Source organism: Oncorhynchus tshawytscha, linkage group LG12, assembly GCF_018296145.1.
Source record: "Oncorhynchus tshawytscha isolate Ot180627B linkage group LG12, Otsh_v2.0, whole genome shotgun sequence".
NCBI classification, from domain to species: Eukaryota; Metazoa; Chordata; class Actinopteri; order Salmoniformes; family Salmonidae; genus Oncorhynchus; species Oncorhynchus tshawytscha.
The window spans coordinates 41750386-41776247 of record NC_056440.1 but is presented as its reverse complement, the minus strand read 5'-3'; the positions used below and the strand labels follow the sequence as shown (position 1 = coordinate 41776247).

Below are 25862 nucleotides of genomic sequence, written 5' to 3'. Positions count from 1 at the left end.
CCCAGTGATGTACTGGGCCGTTCACACTACCCTCTGTAGTGCCTTGCGGTCGGAGACCTGAGCAGTTGCCATACCAGGCAGTGATGCAACCAGTCAGGATGCGCTCGATGGTGCAGCTGTAGAATATTTTGAGGATATGAGGACCCATGCCAAATCTTTTCAGTCTCCTGAGGGGGACTAGGTTCTGTTGTGCCCACTTCACAACTGTCATGGTGTGCTTGGACCATGTTAGTTTGTTGTTGATGTGGACACCAAGGAACTTGAAGCTCTCAACCTGCTCCACTGCAGCCCCGTCGATGAGAATGTGGGCATGCTCAGTCTTCTTTTTCCTGTAGTCCACAATCATCTCCTTTGTCTTGATCACATTGAGGGAGAGGTTGTTGTCCTGGCACCACACGGCCAGGTCTCTGACCTCCTCCCTATAGGCTATCTCAATGTTGCCAGTGATCAGGCCTACCATTGTTGTGTCATCGTCAAATGTAATAATGGTGTTGGAGTCATGCCTGGCCGTGCAGTCATGAGTGAACAGGGAGTACAGGAGGGGGCTGAGCACCCACCCCTGAGGGGCCCCTGGGTTGAGGATTAGGGTGGCGGATGTGTTGTTACCTACCCTTTACCACCTGTGGTGGCCCGTCAGGAAGTCCAGGATCCAGTTGCAGAAGGAGGTGTTTAGTCCCAGGGTCCATAGCTTATTGATGAGCTTTGAGGGAACTATGGTGTTGAACGCTGAGCTGTAGTCAATGAATAGCATTCTCACATAGGTGTTTCTTCTGTCCAGGTGGGAAAGGGCAATGTGGAGTGCAATAGAGACTGCATCATCTGTTGATCTGTTGGGGTGGTATGGATATTGGAGTTGGTCTAAGGTTTCTGGGATGATGGTGTTTATGTGAGCCATGACCAGCCTTTCAAAGCACTTAATTGCTACAGACGTGAGTGCTACGGGTCAGTAGTAACTAGGGAGCAGTATTTTCATTTTTGGAAAAAAACGTTCCCGTTTTAAACAAGATATTTTGTCACGAAAAGATGCTCGACTATGCATATAATTGACAGCTTTGGATAGAAAACACTCTGACGTTTCCAAAACTGCAAAGATATTGTCTGTGAGTGCAACAGAAAAAGGGAACATTTGCTATCTTAGTGGGAGTCTCCTGAGTGAAAACATCCAAAGTTCTTCAAAGGTAAATTATTTAATTTGATTGCTTTTCTTATTTCCGTGAAAATGTTGCCTGCTGCCAGCAGAGCCTAGCATAGCATTATGCCATGATAAACTTACACAAATGCTTGTCTAGCGTTAGCTGTAAAACATATTTTGAAAATCTGAGATGACAGTGTGATTAACAAAAGGCTAAGCTGTGTCTCAATATATTTCATTTGTGATTTTCATGAATAGGAAGATTTTGTAGGAAGATATATGTCCGCTGCGTTATGCTAATTAGTTTGAGGCTATGATTACGCTCCCGGATCCGGGTTTGATAGTCGCAAGAAGTTATTAAACATGTTGGTATTACAGACTCGGACAGGGAGAAGTTGAAAATGTCAGCGAAGACACTTGCTAGTTGGTCAGAGTTCGCTCGCAGAACACGTCCTGGTAATCCGTCTGGCCCTGCGGCCTTGTGAATGTTGACCTGTCTTACATCGGCTGCGGAGAGCGTGAACAGCGTGAAGTCTTCCGGTACAGCTGCATGCATGTTTCAGTGTTACTTGCCTCGAAGCGAGCATAGAAGTAGTTTCACTTGTCCGGTAGGCTCGTGTCAATGGGCAGCTCTCGACTGTGTTCCCTTTTGTAGTCTGTAATGGTTTGCAGGCCATGCCACATCCGACGAGTGTCAGAGCCGGTGTAGTGCGTCTTGATCTTAGTCCGGTATTGACGCTTTGCCTGTTTGATGGTTTGTCGGAGGACATAGCGGGATTTCTTATAAGCTTCCGGGCTAGAGACCTGCTCCTTGAAAGTGGCAGCTCTAGCCTTTAGCTCAGTGCGGATATTGCCTGTAATCCATGGTTTCTGGTTGGGGTATGTACGTATGGTCACTGTGGGGACGACTTCATCGATGCACTTATTGAGGAAGCCAATGACTGATGTGGTGTACTCCTCAATGTCATCGGAAGAATCCCGGAACATATTCCAGTCTGTGCTAGCAAAACAGTCCTGTAGCTTAGCATTTGATTCCTCTGACCATTTTTTGTATACATCTAGTCACTTGTGCTTCCTGATTTAAATTTAGCTTGTAAGCAGGAATCGGTAGGATAGAATTATGGTCAGATTTGCCAAATGGAGGGCGAAGGAGAGCTTTGTATGCATCTCTGTGTGTGGAGTATAGGTAGTCCAGAGTTTGTTTCCTTCTGGTTGCACATTTAACATGTTGATAGAAATTAGGTAAATCTGATTTAAGTTAACTGGCATTAAAGTCCCCGGCTACTAGGAGCGCCCCCTCTGGCTGAGGGTGTTCTTGTTTGCTTATGGCGGAATACAGCTCATATCTCGGTGCCAGCCTCTGACTGTGGTGGTATGTAAACAGCTGCAAAGAATATAGAGGAAAACTCTCTCGGTAGGTAATGTGGTCTGCAGCTTATAATGAGAAACTCTACCTCAGGCGATCAATGGCTCAAGACTTCCATAGATATCGTGCGCCAGCTGTTGTTTACAAAAATACATAAACCGCCACCCCTTGTCTTACCAGACGCCGCAGTTCTATCCTGCCGGTACATCGTATAACCAGCCAGCTGTATGGTGATATTGTTGTCATTCAGCCACGACTTTCTGAAGCATAAGATGTTTGTTTTTAATATCCCGCTGGTAGTTTAATCTTCCCAAAAACTCGTACATTTTATTGTCCAAAGATTGCATGTTTGCGAGCAGAATTGAGGGGAGTGGGGTTTTATTTGATCGCCTCCTACTCCTCAGAAGGCATCCCGCCCTCTGGCCTCTTTCTCCGCCTCCTCTTCACGCAGATCACTGGGGTCGGGGCCTGTTCCCGAGGGAGCCATATATCCTCGGGCTCATCAGAGTCGTGAAAGAAGAAAAAGGATTCTGCTAGTCTGTGGTGAGTAATCGCAGTCCTGATGTCTAGAAGTTATTTTCGGTCATAAGAGACGGTAGCGGCAGCATTATGTACAAAAATAGTAACAAAATAAGTTACAAACAAAGCAGATAAACAAACAAAAAAACAATCGGTTAGGGGCACTAAAACCTATACCTTCTGCTCCAGCACCATTTTTAACGCTTGTCAAACAAAGGAACAACATAAAGGCTCTCAAGGCTCTCATAACTACAAACTAACAGTCCCTCTCTGTACTCCGTGCCATCCATCTTAACCCAGCTGGTAGAGTAAATGGCTTTCTGCATAGTGACTACAAAAAAGAGAGACCAATCAGAATACAGAGAGATAAGCCACCTAGGTGGCAACAGAATGGGTCTGACCCAAATCACGCCACAAGGGTTCAGTTTCGAAAATACAGCAGACAGTTCATATATTCACCTTGATTGATGAAATCTCCATAAGAGAACTCAGGCTGCAACTTCATGAACTTCTTGCATTTTTGGTATTGGACCTTCACCAACATGTGAACTGCTGCAAAATGCAATTACACACAATGTAATATTTAAGTGAAAGTCAGTTGCAAACATTTTATGGTGTTGCTGTAAAATAAAGAAACAAATCACAAAAAATGCCCCCTTATACCCTCTCTCCTTTGTCTTCCCTGGTGTGGACCAACCATTTGTTCCAAATGCCACTTTAATGATGTAACAGGTGTCTGCTTGCCTGCGGATCTGGGGTTTGGCAAGGCAATATTCCAGTGAAGTCAACCAAACTAGCTAGCTATCTAACTAGCTACAAACAGTTACCACCACCACTCAAATCTATAGGAAAGAAACTGGCCAATACATTTCAAGCCATATTGGATTGAACAACAAGCACACACTATAGACATGTTAATCTAAATGACCGAGGACAACCCTGCCACGTGTGCTAGCTAGCTAACGTGAGCACTAAATTAGAAGATGTTGAGGTCGGTGTTGTAGCTAGCTATATAGCTCGTTAGTTATCTAACCATTTTTGGCCAGACAAACATTCTTAGTTTTATGCGTTTTGAAGAACAAATTAGTAGATATTAGCCATGTTGTTACCTTCAATTCCCGGCTACTTACATGCTGCACCAAACAAAGCTCAAATTGATCACACTAGGGCACACCCCAATTAACACCATGCACCTGCTGCATCACTAATGTTAGTTGGCCTCGTGAACTCAACATGCACATGGTTGAAATAAACTAACGGTACAGCCTAACACTGATCCTTTTGGATTTCAATTCATTTTTCTCAAATCAAATTTTCTCAAAGTTTGCTAATTTTAGCTAGAATCCAGCCTACAGTAGATAACATGATGCAATTTTCCAGATTTGTGACCAGTTTTTTTCTCTGGCCTCTATTGATTTAGGTACCCTAATTATGACCATCCTACATAGGTAAAAACTCAAATAACATTTGAATGGATTATGATAGAGACATGAGGTTTGAACAAATAATTTTCTTAGAGGATTATCTACAGAATTAGCATATTCTTTTAACCATTGGTCAAAAGATGCGTTTTTGATTGTACACCCTACATTCTGATTAATGAACACTCACACTCAGGGAGAGCATAATTGCTTTTTTTTTACACAATTGTGCAGTGCAGGAACGTGCAATGCCGCCGGGGATACGCAAAATAAAAATGTGATTCACATTTTTTTAAATGTTGAAGTCCATTTAGAGTTTTTTTCTCGCCTGAGTAGCCTCGATTCACTGCCAAAAAATGTAACCATATAGTGTTCAGCGGGATAAAAAAACATTGTCAAATACAGGTAGCCTAGTCAAATAATTAACTTCCAATCACATTAACCGTTACTCTTTCACAGGAATTCCACTAATGGTCCATATGTAGCCAAACGTAGCTGCTAATGATTCTGTTTGCTAGAAAATTGATTAATGTTTAAGAAAAAGTAAGGCCTACATCCATAGAGACACATACCAGCTCTACTGGTAGTACTGCTACTACCAGAAGTACTACACCTGTCGATGGCACAAGTTGTTCTGCTTCCACGAGCACATCCAATGCTAGCATCAGTTATTCTACATTTGTTGTTAGCCCAGCTAGCATGGACACTGACAGTTGTGAATCTGATGCAGCCGAAGAGCTACTGCCCCCTTACCCAGGAAAGCACCAAACAACAGACAGGGACGTTGGACCATCGAAGAGGAGCAAATATGATGAGAACTACATTGATTTGGGGTTCACTTATATTGGGAGTAGTGCCTTTCCTCAGCCACAATAAGTTATATGTGCAAAAGTAATATCTCACAACTCGATGAAACCTTCACTCTTGCACAGACATTTAGAAACATGCCAATTTGGAAAATAAGCAAGAGAATATAAAAGAGTATAAAGAATATAAATATAAAAGAGTATAAAAGCAAGAGATACCATTAATAAGAAGGGGCTAGAATTATCTTACGTGGTGAGCTACCAAGTGGCTAGGACAGGCAAGTCCCATACTATTGTGGATGACTTAATTCTTCCTGCTACCTCTGATATGGCTGGGAAAATGCTTGGGGAAAAGGCAAAAAAACTATACAGACAATGCATTTATCAAACAACACCATTTCACGACGCATCAGTGACATGGCAGGAGATGTTCTGAAACAATTCCTGTTTCGCATACAAGCCAGTGAATTCTATGCATGACAGCTGGATGAGTCTTGTATATGTCCGTTACGTTTATGAGGGGTCAATTAAGGAAGACATCTTCTTCTGCAACCACTGGAACAGGACAACAGGCGAGGATTAAAAAAAAATACTGGACAGCTTTGTGACATCAAATGGACTTTGGTGGTCAAGATGTGTTGGTATCTGTACTGATGACACAAAAGTCATGACAGGGAGACATAGTGGAGTGGTAACGTGCGTGCAAGCAGTTTCTCCCGATTCTACTTGGGTACACTGCAGCATCCCCCGAGAGGCTCTTGCTGCCAAGGGAATGCCTGACAGCTAGAAAGACGTTTTGGACACTACAATGAAAATTGTTAATTTTGTTGAAGCAAGGGCAGCGACCATGTACAGTAATGCTTTTACAACATACAGAAGTGTGCTGGTTATCAAGGGGCAAAGTATTGATACATGTATTTGAATTGAGAGACGAGCTTCAAGTTTTCTTTACTAACCATAGTTTTCACTTGTCTGACCGCTTGCATGATAACGAGTTTCTCACACGACTGGCCTATCTGGGTGATGTTTTTTCTCGCCTGAATGATCTGAATCTAGGATTACAGGGACTCTCTGCAACTATATTCAGTGTGCGGGACAAAATTGAGGCTATGATTAAGAAGTTGGAGCTCTTCTCTGTCTGCATTAACAACATCATTGTATGATTTTTGCGTGCAAATTAACTCAAGCTCAACTCAAATGAACTCAATGTCAAATGTGATATAGCAAATCACCTCAGCGAGTTGGGTGCGCAAATTACGCAGGTCTTTCCTGAAACGGATGACACAAACAACTGGATTCTTTATCCCTTTCATGCCCTGCCTCCAGTCCATTTACCGATATCTGAACAAGAGAGCCTTGCAAAATTGCAACAAGCGGTCCTTTATAAATTGAATTTAATCAGCTACTGCCAGATTTCTGGATTGGGCTGCGCTCAGAATATCCTGCCATGGCAAATCGTACCGTTAAGACACTGATGCCCTTTCAACCACGTACCTATCTGAGAGGCACAGACTGTGTGTGGGAAATTATTTAAGATTGAGACTCTCCAATACAACCCAACATCGCAGAGTTATGTGCATCCTCATTAACCTGTGGTGAGTTATTCACAATTTTCAATGAACAAATAAGGTTTTATATGTAAGATGGTTAAATAAAGAGCAAAATGATTGATTATTATTATATTATTATTTGTGACCTGGTCCTATAAGAGCTCTTTGTCACACGAGCCGGGTTCTGACAAAAACTCACACTCATTCTTATGTTTAATAAATATAGTATAGTGTGTGTGTGTGTGTGTGTGTGTGGCAGGCTTACAATTATGGCAAAAATACAATATTTGAGAGTGCGCTGACCCTGGTGCTAGAGGGGGTACGCAGCTGGAGGTTGAATGTTGGAAGAGGTACGGGACTATAAAAAGTTTGGGAACCACTGATGTAGAGTTTACTGTTAATGCCATGTCTACCGAGGGAAATGTAATCACATGGCCTCGTGTGTTTCGAGTAAAGAGAGCCTGCCGTGGTATCGCATGATCCCTGACGTCTAAGATATGAGAGAATGGGAGGTGTCTGCATGCCCACTTCAACTGGAGATTATTATAGTCAGAGGAAATCCTTTAGAAAAACTACTTTCATGTGTCAGGTACATACTGTACAAGTATTCCTAACTATGCATTACATCCAAATACATTGTTCAAAACAGTTACTGTTAGGACATTTCATCCTAGCTCTGTCAGTAATTTCTCCAGCCCCATCTGGCAGCTTCATAGCAGGTGACAAGGCTGTTGTTTAGTTGTTTTTCCAACTACAGAGTGGCCTTCAATGGGCTATTTGTGCATTTGTTTCCAGCTGCTGTCCGAGAGCCAGATCAACATGGTGAAGGTGGTGAACTCCGTGAGTGATACACTCAACTCCATGCAGAAGGAGACGGGGAACCTGAAGAGCAAGCTGAAGGCAGACCTCCAGAGAGCACCTGTCCGTAGTACTCGGCCCAAAGGCTGCTCCAATGGTAGGCCTATGGATAGTGGCTGGTGAAAGGAGAAATAGTAAATGAGTGCATGGACAACTCTTAACTACCCCATGTCAGCTGTCGGACAATTGTTGATCCCTTGAGCTGCAGTGAACCATATGTTAGATGTATTTTATGTCTGACATGGCTATTGTTCACTATTGCACTAGAGGGAGAAAAAAACCATCGCTTCATATTGAAATAGGTTTAAACTGTGTTAACTGTTTGCGTACTCTGACATCCCAAATCATTTTTGTACAAACATGGCGTTTCTATAAGGTACAGACAGGATTTTGACAGGGTGTAGTGAAGCTGTCTAGGTTGATTCAGAGATAGGACAGATTATTAAGAGAAGAAATTGATGGAGCTCGCTGGTTTAATTGACTAATTTCTATGAGAAATTCTAGGATTTAAAAGTTAATCAGGTTTCTGATCACGCTAGGCTCTAGACCTCGGGACTGCAGTGATATCTTCACCAGTGGCCAGCGAGAGGATGGGATCTACTCTGTCTTTCCCACACACTACCCTGCTGGCTTCCAGGTCTTCTGTGACATGACAACGGATGGAGGAGGATGGACGGTGAGTGTCTCTTTTGTGTGTCAACCTGTGTCACGCCCTACTGTGTAGAAGAAACAATCATGTTTAGGTATGATACCAGTACTTGACAACAATGTACTATGTACAGTACATCCACACAACATATGGACAGACAGACAGATGCATGCATCAAACCAATGTTTGTTTCTTTTTCTTTTTTTAATCACAGAGCAGTTAAAAGCATGGCCTTTTACTCACTCACTCATTCATCAAACACATAGGCACTTTAATAGCACACTATCAGAAAAGTTCTAACTAGGTCCAACTTTCAGGGTATGTTTGGAGAAATTAATTTGTGTTACTCTTCTCATCACTATTCTTAAAGTGTCCTCCAATACTTCATTGCTTAAAAAGCCAATTATTCTGTGCATGAAGGATCACTTAAAAGTACCTCTTTCTCTTTTTTTCCATAAGAATCACAATGTGTTTCAAATACAAAGCCCATTAACTTTTCAAGTGCCTTGAAGGTAATAATACCCTGCGGCTTCTTAGCGTTCCTTCCTCTCTTGCATTTCATGTTCTTTTAGACTGTTGTGTAGACAGAGCATTGTTGGTATTGCTTTATTTAAAAAGCATTGAACTGATAGTGGGATAGGTCGAGTGGGAGGGCAGTAAAGCAACTGGCACAATGAAGATTGGAACCTCGGCTGGCCATGTTTTGTCTGGAGACGGCAGTGTTGATCACTAGACCAACCTCAAGCACAGGCCATTATACTTTAGATATGACAGCATGACATCAGGTAAAAAAAAGTCCTGCATGAGGATTTATTTATTTATGTTTTAGGGGGTAGATCAGCTTTAATATTGCAGATAGATTGTGGCTTCCGTCAACGTAATTGTCTGCATAATTTCCAATTCCCCGTATTTTTAGTTTAGGGTCACTTAGAAATGTCCTTGTTTTTGAAAGAAAGAAGAAAAACAAAAGTTGATTAAAGTAACGTCAAATTGATCAGAAATAGTGTTTTCTAATGATCAATTAGCCTTTTAAAATTATAAACACTGTGTGTTTATTAGCTAACACAATGTGCCATTGGAACACAGGAGTGATGGTTGCTGATAATAGGCCTCTGAACGCCAATGTAGATATTCCATAAAAAATCTGCCATTTCCAGCTACAATAGACATTTACAACATTAACAATGACTACACTGTATTTCGGGTCAATTTGATGTTATATTAATGGACAAAAAATTTGCTTTTCTTTCAGAAACAAGGACATTTCTAAGCAACCCCAAACTTTTGAACAGTAGTGTATATATATATATATATATATACACATATATATACAGTCAAAACTTTGGACACACCTATTCATTCAAAGGTTTTTATTCATTTTTACTATTTTCTACATTGTAGATAATTGTGAAGACATCAAAACGATGACATAACACATATGGAATCATGTAGTAATCAAAATATATTTTATATTTGAGATTCTTCAAAGTAGCCACCCTTTGCCTTGATGACAGCTTTGCATACTCTTGGCATTCTCTCAACCAGCTTCATGAGATAGTCACCTGGAATGCATTACAGGTGTGCCCTGTTTAAAGTTAATTTGTGGAATTTCTTTCCATCTTAATGCATTTGAGCCAATCAGTTGTGTTGTGACAAGGTATGGATGGTATACAGAAGATAGCCCTATTTGGTAAAATACCAAAAGTCCATTATTATGGCAAGAACAGCTGAAATAAGCGAGAGAAACAAGTCCATTATTGCTTTAAGACATGAAGGTCAGTCAATACAGAACATTTCAAGAACTTTGAAAGTCTCTTCAAGTAGAGTCGAAAATCCATCCAGCGCTATAATGAAACTGGTTCTCATAGGGACCTTCACAAGAAAGGAAGACCCAGAGTTACCACTGCTGTAGAGGCTGTAGAGGCTGCAGAGGACAAGTTCATTAGATTTACCAATTTCAGAAATTGCAGCACAAATAAATATTTCACAGAGTGCAAGTAACAGACACATCACAACATCAACTTTTCAGAGGAGACAGCGTGAATCAGGCCTTCATGGTCGAATTGCTGCAAAGAAACCACTACCAAAGGTCACCAATAATAAGAAGAGACTTGCTTGGGCCAAGAAACACGAGAAATGGACATTAATGTATAAATAAACTTCTCTAGTCTTATATGTTTTGGGGGGTTATTATCCAGCTTGATTGTTATTGTCCAACAGTAAATAGATCTGTGTAGGATTACTATTTCGTCAGTTTTAGAGATATTGAATATTGCAATTTCTCATGATGCATTCTGCACCACCATCTTTAGTCCGTCATATTAGCATTATTTGTCGATGCTCACCAGCAGGACATCATTTGCCTTTAAAATGGAAGCCCTATCCCGTTTGTGGAGTTTGAATAAGTTCCATTTATTTCCTCGGCTGCAGTCACACTCAATGTCTGCAGAAACCCCCGGATGGCTTGTGCTGAGAGAAGCTGTGGTGAAATGGCCTTTTAAACTGAAAAGAGTGTGATATTCATAACTTCCACAATGCAGTTGGCAATAGCTGAGATAGTGACAGTGCAGTGTTTCCTGTTTCCTCAAGTGACTTGTTGAGGTTTTCAGGGCTCTAGAGTCATCTCCCTTTGGTGTCAGCTTGGTTTAACATAGGAGTACTTGGAGACACATTCCCAGACCAGTCTAATGATCCAATGATTTCCAAAATCCTAAAAGAGACAAATAGTACCCAGTGATTACAGACCAACCTGCTTCCCACAGATGAGAGTTTTAGTTTCTGGTAATTCAGAGACATTTTTTTACTTGGCCACATCTCAGCAGTGGGCGATGGAAGGCGAAGAATGCAGCTTTTAAAAGGAATTAATAGTCACAGCGACCTTATTCATCATTGCTGGCCTCCAGCAGTTTTCAGGTGAGGATGCAGACTCCTCGTCTCTCTCTGCACAGCTGAAGATCTGTGAGCTCTGCTTTCCTGACATACAGGAAGGCTGCTGCTTCCCACTCAGACATGCCGCGTCTCACTCTCTTTCTCTCTCTCTCTCTCTCTCTCTCTGCTTTCTCTCTCTTTCCCTCTGTATACTTTTTTCTTCCATTTGGTTGACCATTGTATTGGCCTGATAGCCTCGTGTGAACAGCCAGGTCACCCGTGATACAAGTCAGTATTCGACGTCCATCCATGTCTGACCATGTGGAACTTGACCATGTGGACCATGTAGGTTTCTGTTTTGCCCAGGAACTGTGGATGGGGATGGCAGATGGGCATATGCATCAGCCTGTGACACTCAAAGTTTGCAGGTTCAAATCCAGCAAGAAAACATTTTTTTGTTTGTTTTAAGCCTATCCCAAATTTGAACCCTTACCTTAACCATTCGGAGTTAATGCCTAACCTTAAGATTTGAGAGTTAATGCCTAAACCTAATCCTGGCTTTTAAAATTCATAGTTAAAGCTTAAACTTAACCTTAAAACCACTTCTAAATTTGACGTTTGGGATACATGGATGAACAGCTAATTCTGACGTGAGACTGTGAGAGCTAATTACGTGTGAAAGCCAGATAATATCATGTTTTCACTCTGGTATAAATGATTCGGGAGACAGGCGCAGGAATGCTTAATAAGGTTTTTTATTAAGCCCAAATTACGGCGTCCCGTGTAAAGGCACAGGGACAAAGACCAAACAAACACGTAACAAAACACAAGGTAGAAACCCAAAACAAAAGAGTGAGGAGTACCTCGAATAAATAACACGTGCACAATGATTAACACACGGGACGAGACCAGTAATCGTCTGTGCAATCCACAAGGGCACGGAAGCCAAAAACACACAGCACAGGTAATCATACGCACCAACGGACATTGTAACAATAATCGACAGCACCATGGTGAACAAAGGGGACATTATACAAATACAATCAGTGGGAATAGGGGCCAGGTGTGTGCAATGAAAGTTCCAGAGGGATATGGTGACAGTACCCCCCCCCGACGCAATGAAACCGGTTTCAAGGACGATCACATGAACGCAGTGCGGGTCGATCAGGACCCAATGCAGCTGCTGAAGTTTTGTCGTCGTGGGACGAGCCAGTTGCCACAGCCGGAGTTGCGGTGGAGTTGGATGGACCAGTAGCAGTGGCGTCCGACAGACCGGTAGTGGTGGAGTCGGACAGGACAGTTGTGGCGATGTCGGATGACCCAGATGCAGCTGCCCGAAGTTGCGGCGGGGCCGGATAGACCAGTCGCAGCGTCGTCGAACGGGCCATTCCCACTGTCTCCCTCAATGGGAGCACAGGTACTCACAAATACCAACGAACATTGTAACAATAATCCACCCCACCATGGTGAACAAAGGGCACATACTGTATATACAAATACAATCCGTGGGATTAGGGGCCAGGTGTGCGCATTGAAAATTCCAGAGGGATCCGTGACACATATGACCCTAATGGAATGCATGGATGAAGGTATTTTCCCTGAGGCATCCCTTGCATTGACAAAGTGCATGAGACTAGCCAGAGTGAGTTGACAGATGTCACTCAGATCACTCTGTTTTAAATTGAAATTTGTTCAGAAAAAAATACACTTTTCTCATCCTTTTCTTTTAAAGAGCTCTGTCACAACGGACCAGTCAGTCATGTTGGCTTACCATCAGCTGTGGGGGTGAAGGAAAGGCCAATAAACTGACCGACTGATTGTAGCCCCATAACCAGGCCTTCTTTTAGATGAGATGCTGTGAAATACTGGGCACCTAACCTGATTGGGACGTTGTTTTAATTCCTAAATGTCTAAGCCGTTGGGGAAGGGAGTTCTAAACTGACATATGGAATTGTTTTAAGATGATCATATTATGGATCATTTAGCATTGAATAACACATTCAAAAACGGCCAAAAAGACATTCAGACGCTGCTGACGTTTTCATGAGAACACAATTTCCCGGATGTTTCATGGTCTGACAAACACCGCTCTAGTTCTGCCACCTTTCACCGCAGATGCAGATGTGCGACGTCAGCGGATGCAGTGGATGGAGACTCATCCAATGCAACCAAAATAGATATATCTAGTTTAAACTGACGGATTTTGATGTGGATTTTTTTATTTGGTTACTTACATTGACGCGCCGGTGCGTCAATCGACTCTAGGGTGTTAATCTGGACTCCTCATGTTTTTCCACTCCCACTGTGATGACTGTAGCAGCTTGTCTTTGAAGGTTGCTCGAACCCTAGTGGCAGTAGAGAGGTTAACAAACCCAGATCTACCCTATTTACATTGGGAACGTAATTAGTGTGTTTTGACAACCTTGACATTCACTCTTCGCCCATTTCACTCTTGGGTCAGCTTCAATGTGACAGGGTTGCCTCTCCCCACTGGCGCCCAGCGCTCAATAGACTGGTGGGTTATGACACTCTAGTGCGCTGATGTGCCTATGAGGGAGTGTCTCCATCAGGACTCTTCATGCACTGGAGGAGAGAGGTCAAAGGTCAAGACCTTGGAGGCCCAGCATCCTGAAATATCTTACACAGAACATGCTTTATTATTATCAAATTATAACCATCATCCGTAGTGGTGGTTGTAGTACTGTAGTGGTAGACAATAATGATAGTATGCCATCTGCTTTTATTCAATTTGATATAGGCCTAGGCCCAGTTGCAGTTGTAAACAGCAGAGTTGTAGTAGTGCTCGTGCTTTTGATACAAAAATGCTTTTGATATGTTAGATTATTTTTTTCCTTTTAAAGAGAAAGTAAATGAAACCAGCCTCTCAGGGAGATGGTCTGACTGGGAACCAGTCATCCAGGAATCATTTTCTGTCTGTAATCAACTGGGGGGATTGCAACAGCATTACAGGTCCACACTGTCTCTGGAACGACAGAGCATGGGAATAAAATATAGCAATCCAGTTTCAATTTGACCCTATAATGTTTGACACGTTCTTTTCTATTATAGCTTCTTTCCAAGCTGAGCCCCCGCAGTTCTGCAGTCCTCTCCACATTTTCCATTTTTTCAATAATTGCTGTATTTTTCTGCCTCTCATAGCTTGGGACACGACGTTGGCGAGAACGTGGTCTTATTTCTGATGGCAGACTTTAAAAGGTGATGAAAAGATGAAAGTTACATTAATACCAGAGGGGCAATTCCGTGGCATATTTTCTCCTTTTCCATTTTACATGACCACTAAAGGTCTGGAGAAACTCTAACGATTCTTGGAGTGTCTCTTTTAGATTCTGAAATAAGATGCGACCTTGAGATTAAAGTTGTTTTAAAACAACTGAACCCAGCATACTTAAAGGAAGTGGCTTAACCATTGATCCTGCAGAGTCATGATTTACCATGATTACAGATGGGTTGGAATTGTAATACAGTTCTCAGTGGGGAAAGATATGAATAAAAAGCACATTTAATCCATATAGGGTTCAAATGTCCCTGTTCCTAGCAAAACTAGATATTTTTTTCATTTTCTTTTATTTGCTAAAAGGAAGAGAGTTAAAATGAATGGTATATTCATTATTCATCATGGCGCAAGGTTTTCTGAAATATTTATCTTTGGTATACAGTACAGCGACTTAAAGACATTTTCAGTAGTGCAGGCGTTTTGTTTTATTTTTCAAGGTTAGATGTATTTTTGATGCACATACCACTTTTTCAAGTGTCCTTGAATTCTTCAGTTCCTGAATTGTCCTTGTATATATATTTTTTAAACTTTGAATTACCGACCGGGGGACCCCCATTGATTTTGTTAGTCACTCTCACTCAGATTGTCACGCCCTGGTCTTAGTATTTTGTGTTTTCTTTATTTATTTGGTCAGGCCAGGGTGTGACATGGGTTTATTTTGTGTTGTGTTTATGTATGGGGGTTTTTCGTAGGTTTTGGGATTGTGGCTTAGTGGGGTGTTCTAGCAAAGTCTATGGTTGCCTGAGGCGGTTCTCAATCAGAGGCAGGTGATTCTCGTTGTCTCTGATTGGGAACCATATTTAGGCAGCCATATTCTTTGAGTGTTTCGTGGGTGATTGTTCCTGTCTTTGTGTTAGTTTGCACCAGTTTAGGCTGTTTCGGTTTTCACGTACGTTTATTGTTTTTGTATTGATTGTGTTTTTTCGTCTATTAAACATGTATCGAATTAACCACGCTGCATTTTGGTCCGACTCTCCTTCGACGGAAGAAAACCGTAACACAGATACATGTATCATATTAAAAACTGTACATATTTCCCTATGCCCATGGCAAAATGTGTAAATTGCATAAAATTAGTAATACAATTCAAAATCTTCTCTACTCTGGATTTTAAAAATGTATTTCAGTGAATTTGCTTTAAATGTGCAACATTTATCCAGCACTATGGATTTTAAATTATGCAATAGCCCTTTTCACGCTGCATTGTTATTAGAACCTGGCTATCAATTAGCTCCAGGCTAAGACTGGCCACTAGGCTAGCTTGTCCTGTGTTCACACAAGCATATGTTAACCTTGGGCTAAACTTTAGCCCTGGGCTAGGATTCACACTTTTATTCCAAATAGCTGGGATTAAAGACAAACACACATGCGACAAATATTCTATCTCTGCCACGCAACCAATTTTTTGCAAATAAGGCATTTATTAACACATTACTTCCCTTTGCTTCTAGCCTAGCATTTTATTTCCAACAGTGATGGTTTGTATAAAGCTGATTTGTCTGCCTGTCCAACCTCGGAAACAATGTTTCACTGGCGACTTGTGATATCGCCCCGGCACAGCAAATACTGTGCACAGAGGAGATATCAACTTTTTTGATCCAAACAAAATTGTGCTACTATGATTATGGCTTATCCTGAATGAATTGTGAATAATGATGAGTGAGAAAGTTAGAGGCGGTGGTGAGGTGAGCATGTCTTGGAGGTATGATATTATGGATCTATAACTTAACTCACTCATCATTATTCACAATTCATTAAGGACTATCCCTAATCATGGTAGCATCCACATTAATGTAGAAGGGTTTAGAAACATATTCTACTCTTACTTGCAATAAATTCTTATTTACTCCAAAATGACACAATACATTATTTACCATCCATTTCTATTGGGCATAAAATAATCTAAAACACAACCAAAACAAACAACAAATGCATGCAACAAGTTTTTAGAGTCACAAGCTTGATGTAATCATTGCGTGTTAGGAATATGGGACCAAATACTAACATTTATACTACTTTAATACACATATAAGTGAATTTGTCCCAATACTTTTGGTCCCCTAAAATGAAGGGACTATGTACAAAAAGTGCTGTAGCTTCTAAACGGTTCACCGTTGGATGAAAATTCCCTTAAATGTAACCTGTTGGTTTGCATTTTAACCCCATAGTCAATGTATCCTTTAAAAGGTCCTTGAGTACAGAGCCAAAACAACAATAACATTGTCACCGTCTCAGTACTTTTGGAGCTCACTGTAGATCATATGAATTCTTAATGGGTTTGATCATTCGCGACGCCTGGAATTGGAAATCTAATGTAATTTTCATCCACAATATTTGAGCAGTTCATTTCCACAGTTCCTGTCTGAATTGGTTAAATATGATCTCAGCAGTCAATTGAACTTGTGTCACTGAGATGAGGATAAGAGTAGGGGGCCTATGGGGGAAGTGGAGGGGCAGTGGGTCTGCACACACAGTATCTATCTAAGACAAAGTCAATTCGAATGTGATCTAGATGAGAGTGAATTCTCCACCCTGGTGCACAGACTGCTAGTGCACTTCAAAGTGTATTATCTCTAGTAGCATGTTCTACATTATTCCAGATGAGGCAAGATTGCCTTTGCAGACATTAGAGGGGCTCTGCGTTGAAGTGACAGTTGTTTGGAGAGTATTGTTGGATCAGTGTATATAGTGTATTCGGAAAGTATTCAGACCCCTTGACTTTTTCCAGCTTTGTTCTAAAATGTATTTCATTCATTGTGTTCCTCAACAATTTACACACAATACCCCATATGAAAAAGAAAAAACAGGTTTTTATACATTTTTGCTAATTTATTATAAATAAATAACAGAAATACCTTATTTACATAAGTATTCAGACCCTTTGCTATCAAATCAAATCAAATGTATTTATGAAGCCCTTTTTACATCTGCAGATGTCACAAAGTGCTATACAGAAACCCAGCCTTAAACCCCAAACATCAAGCAATGCTGATGTAGAAGCACGGTGGCTAGGAAAAACTCCCTAGAAAGGCAGGAACCTAGGAAGAAACCTAGAGAGGAACCAGGCTCCGAGGGGTGGCCAGTCTTCTTCTGGCTGTGTCCCGGGTGGAGATTATAAGAGTACATGGACATTAAGGCCAGATTGTTCTTCAAGATGTTCAAATGTTCATAGATGACGAGCAGGGTCAAATAATAATCACAGTGGTTGTAGAGGGTGCAACAGGTCAGTACCTCAAGAGAAAATGTCAGTTGACTTTTCATAACCGAGCATTCAGAGGTCGAGACAGCAGGCGCGGTAGAGAGAGAGAGTCGTAAACAGCAGCTCCAGGACAGGGTAGCACTTCCGGTGAACAGGTCAGGGTTCCATAGCCGTGGTCAGAACAGTTGACACTTGAGCAGCAACACGATCAGTTAGACTGGGGACAGCCAGGAGTCATCAGGCCTGGTAGTCCTGAGGCATGATTCTAGGGCTCAGGTCCTCCGGGAGTAGAGGGAGAGAGAGAGAACTAGAGGGAGCATAATTCAATTCACACAGGACACCAGATAAGACAAGAGAAATACACCAGATATAACAGACTGACCCTATCCCCCCGGCACATAGACTATTGCAGCATATTTACTGGAGGCTGAGACGGGGGTGGGTCAGGGGCCACTGTGGCCCTGTCCGACGATACCCCCAGACAGGGCCAACCCGGCAGGATATAACCCCACCCACTTTGCGGAAGCACAGCCACCACACCACTTGTATTCTATACTACTCCACTGACTGTTAAACAGCCATCTCCAGCACATCTTTCCCAACAGTGCCTCCTTCACTCATGCTGCTAAACATACCCTCGTAAAACTGACTATCCTACCGATCCTTGACTTCGGCGATGTCATTTACAAAATAGCCTCCAACACTCTACTCAGCAAATTGGATGTAGTCTATCACAGTGCCATCATTTTGTCACCAAAGCCCCATTTTTCACCCACCACTGCGACCTGTATGCTCTCGTTGGCTGGCCCTCGCTTCATATTCGTCGCCAAACCCACTGGCTCCAGGTCATCTATACGTCTTTGCTAGGTAAAGCCTGTGATAGACAGTACTTTGTTGAAGCACCGTTGGTAGTGATTACAGCCTCAAGTCCTCTTGGGTATGATGCTGTAAGCTTGGCACACCTACATTTGGGGAATTTCTCCCATTCTTCTCTGCAGATCCTCTCAAGCTCTGTCAGGTTGGATAGGGAACATTTCTGCACAGCTATTTTCAGGTCTCTCCAGAGATGGTCGATTGGGTTCAAGCCGGGCTCTGGCTGAGTCACTCAAGGACATTCAGAGACTTGTCACGAAGCAACTCCTGCATTGTCTTGGCTGTGTGCTTAGGGTCGTTGTCCTGTTGGAAGGTGAACCTTGCCCCAGCCTGAGGTCCTGAGCACTCTGGAGCAGGTTTTCATAAAGGATCTCTATGTACTTTGCTCCATTCATCTTTCCCTCGTTCCTGACTAGTCTCCCAGTCACTGCCTCTGAAAAACATCCCCACAGCATGATGCTGGCACCACCATGCTTCACCGTAGGGATGGTGCCAGGTTTCCTCCAGACCTGCCGCTTGGCATTCAGGCCAAAGCGTTCAATCTTGGTTTCATTAGACCAGAGAATCTTGTTTCTCATGGTCTGAGTCCTTTAGGTGCCTTTTAGCAATCTGCAAGTGTGCTGTCATGTGCTTTCTACAGAGAAGTCTCTTCCATCTGGCCACTCTACCATAAAGGTCTGATTGGTGGAGTGCTGCAGAGATGGTTGTCCTTCTGGAAGGTATTGCTATCTCCACAGAGGAGCTTTAGAGCTCTGTCAGAGTGACCATCGGGTTCTTGGTCACCTCCATGACCAAGGCCCTTCTCCCCCAATTGCTCAGTTTGGCCAGACGGCCAGCTCTAGGAAGAGTCTTGGGGGCTCCAAACTTCTTCCATTTAAGAATGATGAAGACCACTGTGTTTTTTGGAACCCTTCCCCAGATCTGTGCCTCGACACAATCCTGTTTCGGAGCTTTACAGACAATTCCTTCACCTCATGGCTTGATTTTAGCTCTGACATGCACTGTCAACTGTGGGACTTTATATAGACAGATGTGTGCATTTCCAAATCATGTCCAATCAATAGAATTTACCACAGGTCGACTCCAATCAATTTGAAGAAACATATCAAGGATGACCAATGGAAACAGGATGCACCTGAGCTCAAGTTCCAGGGGTCTGAATACTCATGTAAATAAAGTGTTTCTGTTTTTTATTTGTATAAATATGCCAACATTTCTAAAACCCTGTTTTCACTTTGTCATTATGGGATATCGTGTGTAGATTTATGGAGAAAATGTTTTATTTAATCCATTTTAGAAAAAGGCTGTAACATACATTTTTTGGGAAAAAGTCAAAGGTTCTGAATACTTTCCGAATGCACTGTAAGTATTTCAGTACCTTTGTTGGATACAATGGAAGACAGAAAATGGTTGTGTTCTTTAGGGCATGCAATGGAAAATGTTTTAAAATTAAAATGTGTGTTTATTGGAAAATTCCAGGTAGTCCCGCCCTTTTTTTAGCCATCTTCACTGTCATTCGTTCAGTGTCACTCATTCCCTATTTCATCTAAAGCTTTTGCCACCTAAGCCGGGTACATACTCCAAATGGATGTTGGCACATCATTTGAGTTGAGATTCAAAGCTCTTGAACAACTGTGATTCTGTCAACACAAGTCAGACTTGAAAGAGATCCTGTTGATTACGCTACCATCCAACAGCCAATCAAAGGCTAAAGATCTAAGTTTACCTCAATCGGCTTGTGACAGCCACCTCAGCCATGCTCCCTCTGTGTCCAAATAAAAAAACTGAACCCCTTACGGCTTATTGGAGCGCACTAAGTAGTTGATTAGTAATAAAAGAAGGATATCAAGGGCTTTATTGGCAAAGGTAAGTAGAGCAGTGCTTCACAGATCGTCATCATTGCATTTGGCTTGTTAGCATTGCTTTGACAGTATGGCTCCATAATCCAAAACACATTCAGTTAATGCTTATCAGCAGGCCAAAGATGATTCTTTACTAGATTGAGACCTGCGCCAGAGGAGTCCTATTGGACACTTAAATGGATTTGGAGAGGCACAGGTAGGCCACAGGCAGATCAGAGAATAATCTGCTATTTGCATCTTCAGACAATACTAGATTGTCTTTCTCATGTACAGTATAAAGACACAGCTCTTGAAATAATGTACTGTAGCTTTTAGGCATGGAATATTCTATCCAGTTATGGGTACATATTCTTTATTCTCTATTGTATGTCTGGTGTTTGGATCACCGTGTAGTCTAACATGGTCATTCCTATGTAGTCATAACTGATGTACCTTATGCTTACTTGTATTGATCCATTCTGTATAGAGCATTGTAAAGTATCCTTTGCAGTGTGATCTATTTGAGACAATATACAGTTGGAAGAAAGAGCCTTTGTTGTTGTGGAGTGATGCACTCCAGCTCTGTGGCTTTGAAAGCTGGTGTTGGTCAGCCAGAGAAAAAGCAAGGGTCATGACACACAAGGAGGAGGTGCAGCAATCTTGCACAAATGACTGATGTCAGTGGAAATGCCTTTGGACTTGAATGGTGCTGTACCATTGGATACCGGTTTACGTGGAGACACTGTATTCCATCTGTATTTTGTGCTCATTAACAGCCCTGTATGGAGCCTTGTGATGGAGCTGGGTAATTTCAGTTGAGCAGAATACTGTAGGGAAGAGCAATTTGTACTGACAATGTGGTATAAAGACAACAGGAGCTCTGAAAACATGATGTACCCCTCCTTCATCCCTATATGGGCCTTTGGATGAGTAATGAGTAACCAGTAGGCCTATTTATTTTCTCCCATCACTCTCGTGTAGGACTGTTCCTCTCGTGGGTGTTATGACACGAGTGTACGTTATGAGTGACATTGGGTTGTTTTCCTGCATGGCTCTGAGGGAAAAACATTACAAATATTGTACTTGTGGAGCTGTTTATATGTTTACTATTGTGAGTAGCAATAGTTGTGGTAGTGGTCATCGTCATAGACATCATCGCAGTTGTAGTGGGGGTCACTGTGGTCGTCGTAGCAGTAGCCGTCGTAGTGTATGGGAGTTTAGAACGTTGCCATAAACTCTCTCCACAGCTATAGCTCGAAATGACACTGATGTAGCCATGCAATCTGTATCTTTTGGGTGGCTAAAAAAGTTGGTATGTAGTCAAGGAGGGTGGTCACGTGTGTTGCAAAGCAGAGGATCACTGGTTTGGACAGAGGAGGAAGCTAAATTGTTAGCAGCACACTGACCTCCGTTACGGTTGCAGTGGTCGTAATAACAGTCAGGTTTTTTTTGTATTAGGCATTGTAGCAGTAGTTGAAGCAGCAGTTGTAGTATTAGCAGTCGTCTGGGTCGGTGCAGCGGCTCACGGAGAACGGCTAAGTTTACCATCTCAGTTGATTGACAGCTCTGGGGGAGTACAGTACGTTATCAAGTTCTCTCCATGGTGCCTTGTGGTGTCTAATATTCCCTGCCAGATTGACAAGGAGAGGGCATGTTTGTTGGCACTGGAAAGGCCTCTCATTTTCCAAGCCAGCAGATTGGCATGCTATTCTACTCTGCCAGTCTTGGCTGCTCTGAGTCTTTCAGTGAATAGTCCAATGACATGAATAGGTTGTAGTGTCTTTACACTGCGTGGCTTTGTTTGAGAAGTAGGAACACAGCCCTCCAACACACCACAGAAACACAAGCCACAGACTATCTAATGTCTCATACTGGTCCATTAGGGTAATATGAAACTAACATTTGATGATCATTCTGAGTGCCGAGATATGATCTGTGCCAAGGAGAATGATGACATTTAGAGGCATATTAAAAGAACGACAGAACAAAAAAAATCAGATGTGATTTTCAATTTCTTGGTTGAAAATTAATGCAGTGTTTTCCCCCCAAAGTTAAATTAAACATATTCCTTAGGTGATTAATCAGGAACTCCTTATGTAATAAAATCAACAAAGAGACATTCCATCATTATTTAAATATTTACCATTCTCAGATCCCTTTTAATGTCTTCTATCCCTCTCGCCTCCTCCCAAATACAAAAGTGATTAGGAGTAGCCAGCTCTTCCATTGTTGCCATGCGCCATCCCAGCAAATCATTTCTAGTTACCTACAGCATGTATACCCAGAACATTAGTTGAGATGTTTTGAGAACATTCATATGGTACGTTTTTCCAGAACTTTTGAGGTTCTCATGGAGATTCCCATGACATGGCTATAAATGTTTTCCCCATTAACAATCAGTTAATACATTCTCGACACAAATGTGGCATATTCTTCTTCTAATGTTCATTAAATTATGTTTTCATTTTTAAAAAACAGTCATGGGATGTTGTCATCAGTTGGAAACCATATAGGGCTCCCATTGGAACGTTGCCTAACGTTGTTGGAACGTTCACTGTTTGCTGGGATGATGGGACTACGAGGCCATCCCAACATGCTGTTAATGAAGACCTAAGCTGTGGGAGTCTAGAATTCTCAACACATTCTCAGCAGAGTAGACCACCCAAGCACACCAGACAGATTGAGAGAGGGACTTCCGGCGATGGAATCATTAAGCTCTTCCCACACACACAGGATGCATTATTCAAGTGATTATTTGGACTAATACCATGTTATGGGATGTGTACACCAGACAATTCCTCTTCCGATGCCCATCAGACAAGAGTGTCATCTCGTTTTCTGTGGAATGCTGTGATCTAGCATGGTGCTTCACTGTGAATGACTAAATGACTGCTCTGTTTTGGGGGCTGGCAAAAAAAAGACTCATTGGAATAGGTCAAGTTTCTTTCGCGACTCACTCTGAATTGCGAGGCACAACAGACAGACACATCACAGGATGGGTGAGAGCGAGCGCTTCCCCCGTCCCTTTGGATTTTATGCCACAATAACATATTTATTTTGTGTGTGTACCCAGCATGTGGGGCTTTCGAGTCAGCGCTTTTCGCTGCAACGTTATTACAAGTGCCCCCTAGCTCTACCCATCAATCATCCCCCAATTTACCATCTCTCCCAACACCCAGGACTGTGTCAGCCAGCCTGTTATGCGATCCCGGTTTCTTTACACCATCTAAATACCCCTTAAATTAAAGCCAGCATCAGGCCCGCTAATGGGAATAGTCATAGCCCAGCTCATCAAATATTTATTGAAACATGAGATTTTGCCTTTTATTTTAATCAACTGGCTTATACACAAGGTGCTGTGGTGATTTTGGCAGATTAATCATCGAGAGGTGGCTCATTGAACATTTCCACAGATTAGAGTGAATAATTAAAATCTCTTTGGCTGTGTGGTGGGTTGGAGCGGGGATAGGAGGAGTGAACATATTTATTCTCAGTAAAGCCTCAACACATTAATTTTGAATGTAGCCCAAAGCACCTGCCCAGAATTTTGGCATGTTTTATTAAGAGAATTACAGTGTCTTCACAGATCAGCTCACTTCAAAATACACTGCATGACCAAAAGTATATGGACACCTGCTCATTGAACATCTAATTTAAAATTATGGGTCCCCCCTTTGCTGTTATAACAGCCTCCACTCTTCTGGGAAGGCTTTACACTAGATGTTGGAACATTGCTGCGGGGACTTGCTTCCATTTAGCCACAAGAGCTTTACTGAGGACAGGCACTGAGGTTGGGTGATTAGGCCTGGATCACAGTCGGTGTTCCAATTCATCCCAAAGGTGTTCGATTGGGTTGAGATCAGGGCTCTGTGCAGTTCTTCCACAGCGATTTCAACAAACCATTTCTGTATGGACCTCGCTTTGTGCACAGGGGCAATGTCATGCTGAAATAGGAAAGGGCCTTCCCCAAACTGTTGTCACAAAGTTGGAAGCACAGAATGGTCTAGAATGTCATTGTATGCTGTAGCGTTAATATTTCCCTTCATTGGAACTAAGGGACCTAGCCAGAACCATGAAAAACAGCCCCAGACCATTAATCCTCCTTCACCAAACGTTACAGTTGGCACTATTCATTGTGGCAGGTACCATTTTCCTGTCATCCACCAAACCCAGATTTGTCAGTTGGACTGCCAGATGGTGAAGTGTGATTCATCACTCCAGAGAACGTGTTTCCACTTCTCCAGAGTCCAATGGCGGCGAGCTTTACACCACTCCAGCTGACCCTTAGCATTGCACATGGTGATCTTAGGCTTGTGTGCAGCTGCTTGGCCATGGAAACCCATTTCATGAAGCTTTCAATGAACAGTTATTGTACTGATGTTAATTCCAGAGACAGGTTGTTACTCAGTAGTGAGTGTTGCAACCGAGGACAGACCATTTTTACATGCGCTTCAGCACTCAGCGATCCCGTTCTGTGAGCTTGTGTGGCTTACCACTTCGCAGCTGAGCCGTTGTTGCTCCTAGACGTTTCCACTTCACAATAACAGCACGTACAGTTGACCGAGGAAGTTCTAGCAGGTCAGAAATTTGATTAAATGACTTGTTGGAATGGTGGCATCCTATGACAGTGCCACGTCACTGAGCTCTTCAGTACGGCCATTCTACTGCCAATGTTACCTATGGAGAGTGGATGGCTGTGTCCTCAAATTTATACACCTGTCAGCAATGGGTGTGTCTGAAATAGCCAAATCCACTCATTTGATGGGGTGTCCACATAATTTTGAAAGCAGATCAAATGACATTGACTCGAAGTGAGAGGAGTAGATGTGCGGTCAGTCATTAGGCTCCACATGCTTTGAAAGAGCCTCACCTTTAGTAACATTGACTAATTGAGCTTCTCCAATGGATCACAGATGACTGGGCTAGAGATGAGAATGCTAAGAGGTCATTTTGCCAAACACTCTGAGGAATAACACCTCAACTGTATCACTATCATAATTGAATTTCACATAGATGGTGCCTCTGTCACAATGTATTTGTTTTTCAGTCCATTTGGGAATAGGGTCTCTCTCCTGGCTGTGGAAACTTGGCTTGGCAGTGTGGCACATGTGAGAGAGAGAGGGGCACTGGGCCTTGGCTCATTTACATTGATGGTGGATCTCGCCTCCGCTGGCATTTTCATCGGCCATTGATCCAGGGGCTGGCTGATTAATCTTCTATAAAGGGATCAGAAGTCAATTAGTGTCTGAAGCTCACTTCTAATTCCAGCCATGCATCAGCATCCTAGCAGCCCTCCTGGGGGCCACACAGTTTACACAGACTTTCTGGAGCTATTGAAGCCATTCACATCACCATTCCTCCCAAGTTTATGCTGTTTGAATGTTTTCATTTTTTTTCTCTCTTGATTTCAAAAGGACATCTGCATACCAAAGACAGCCCAACCTCTCAGGGGAAAGAGCATTGTTTTATGTTAGCTATTGGTTTT

The 25862-nt window shown here is 42.3% G+C and overlaps 1 protein-coding gene across 1 annotated transcript in view; it reads left to right on the top strand.

The window, feature by feature from the left end:
* LOC112263362 (fibrinogen C domain-containing protein 1-like) overlaps positions 1-25862 on the top strand; it is a 164654-nt gene that overhangs the window by 52495 nt on the left and 86297 nt on the right. Inside the window, exons 3-4 of the mRNA XM_024439512.2 lie at positions 7590-7749; positions 8192-8328. Coding sequence (XP_024295280.1) covers positions 7590-7749; positions 8192-8328 — 297 coding nt within the window. The remainder of the gene's footprint in view (positions 1-7589; positions 7750-8191; positions 8329-25862) is intronic.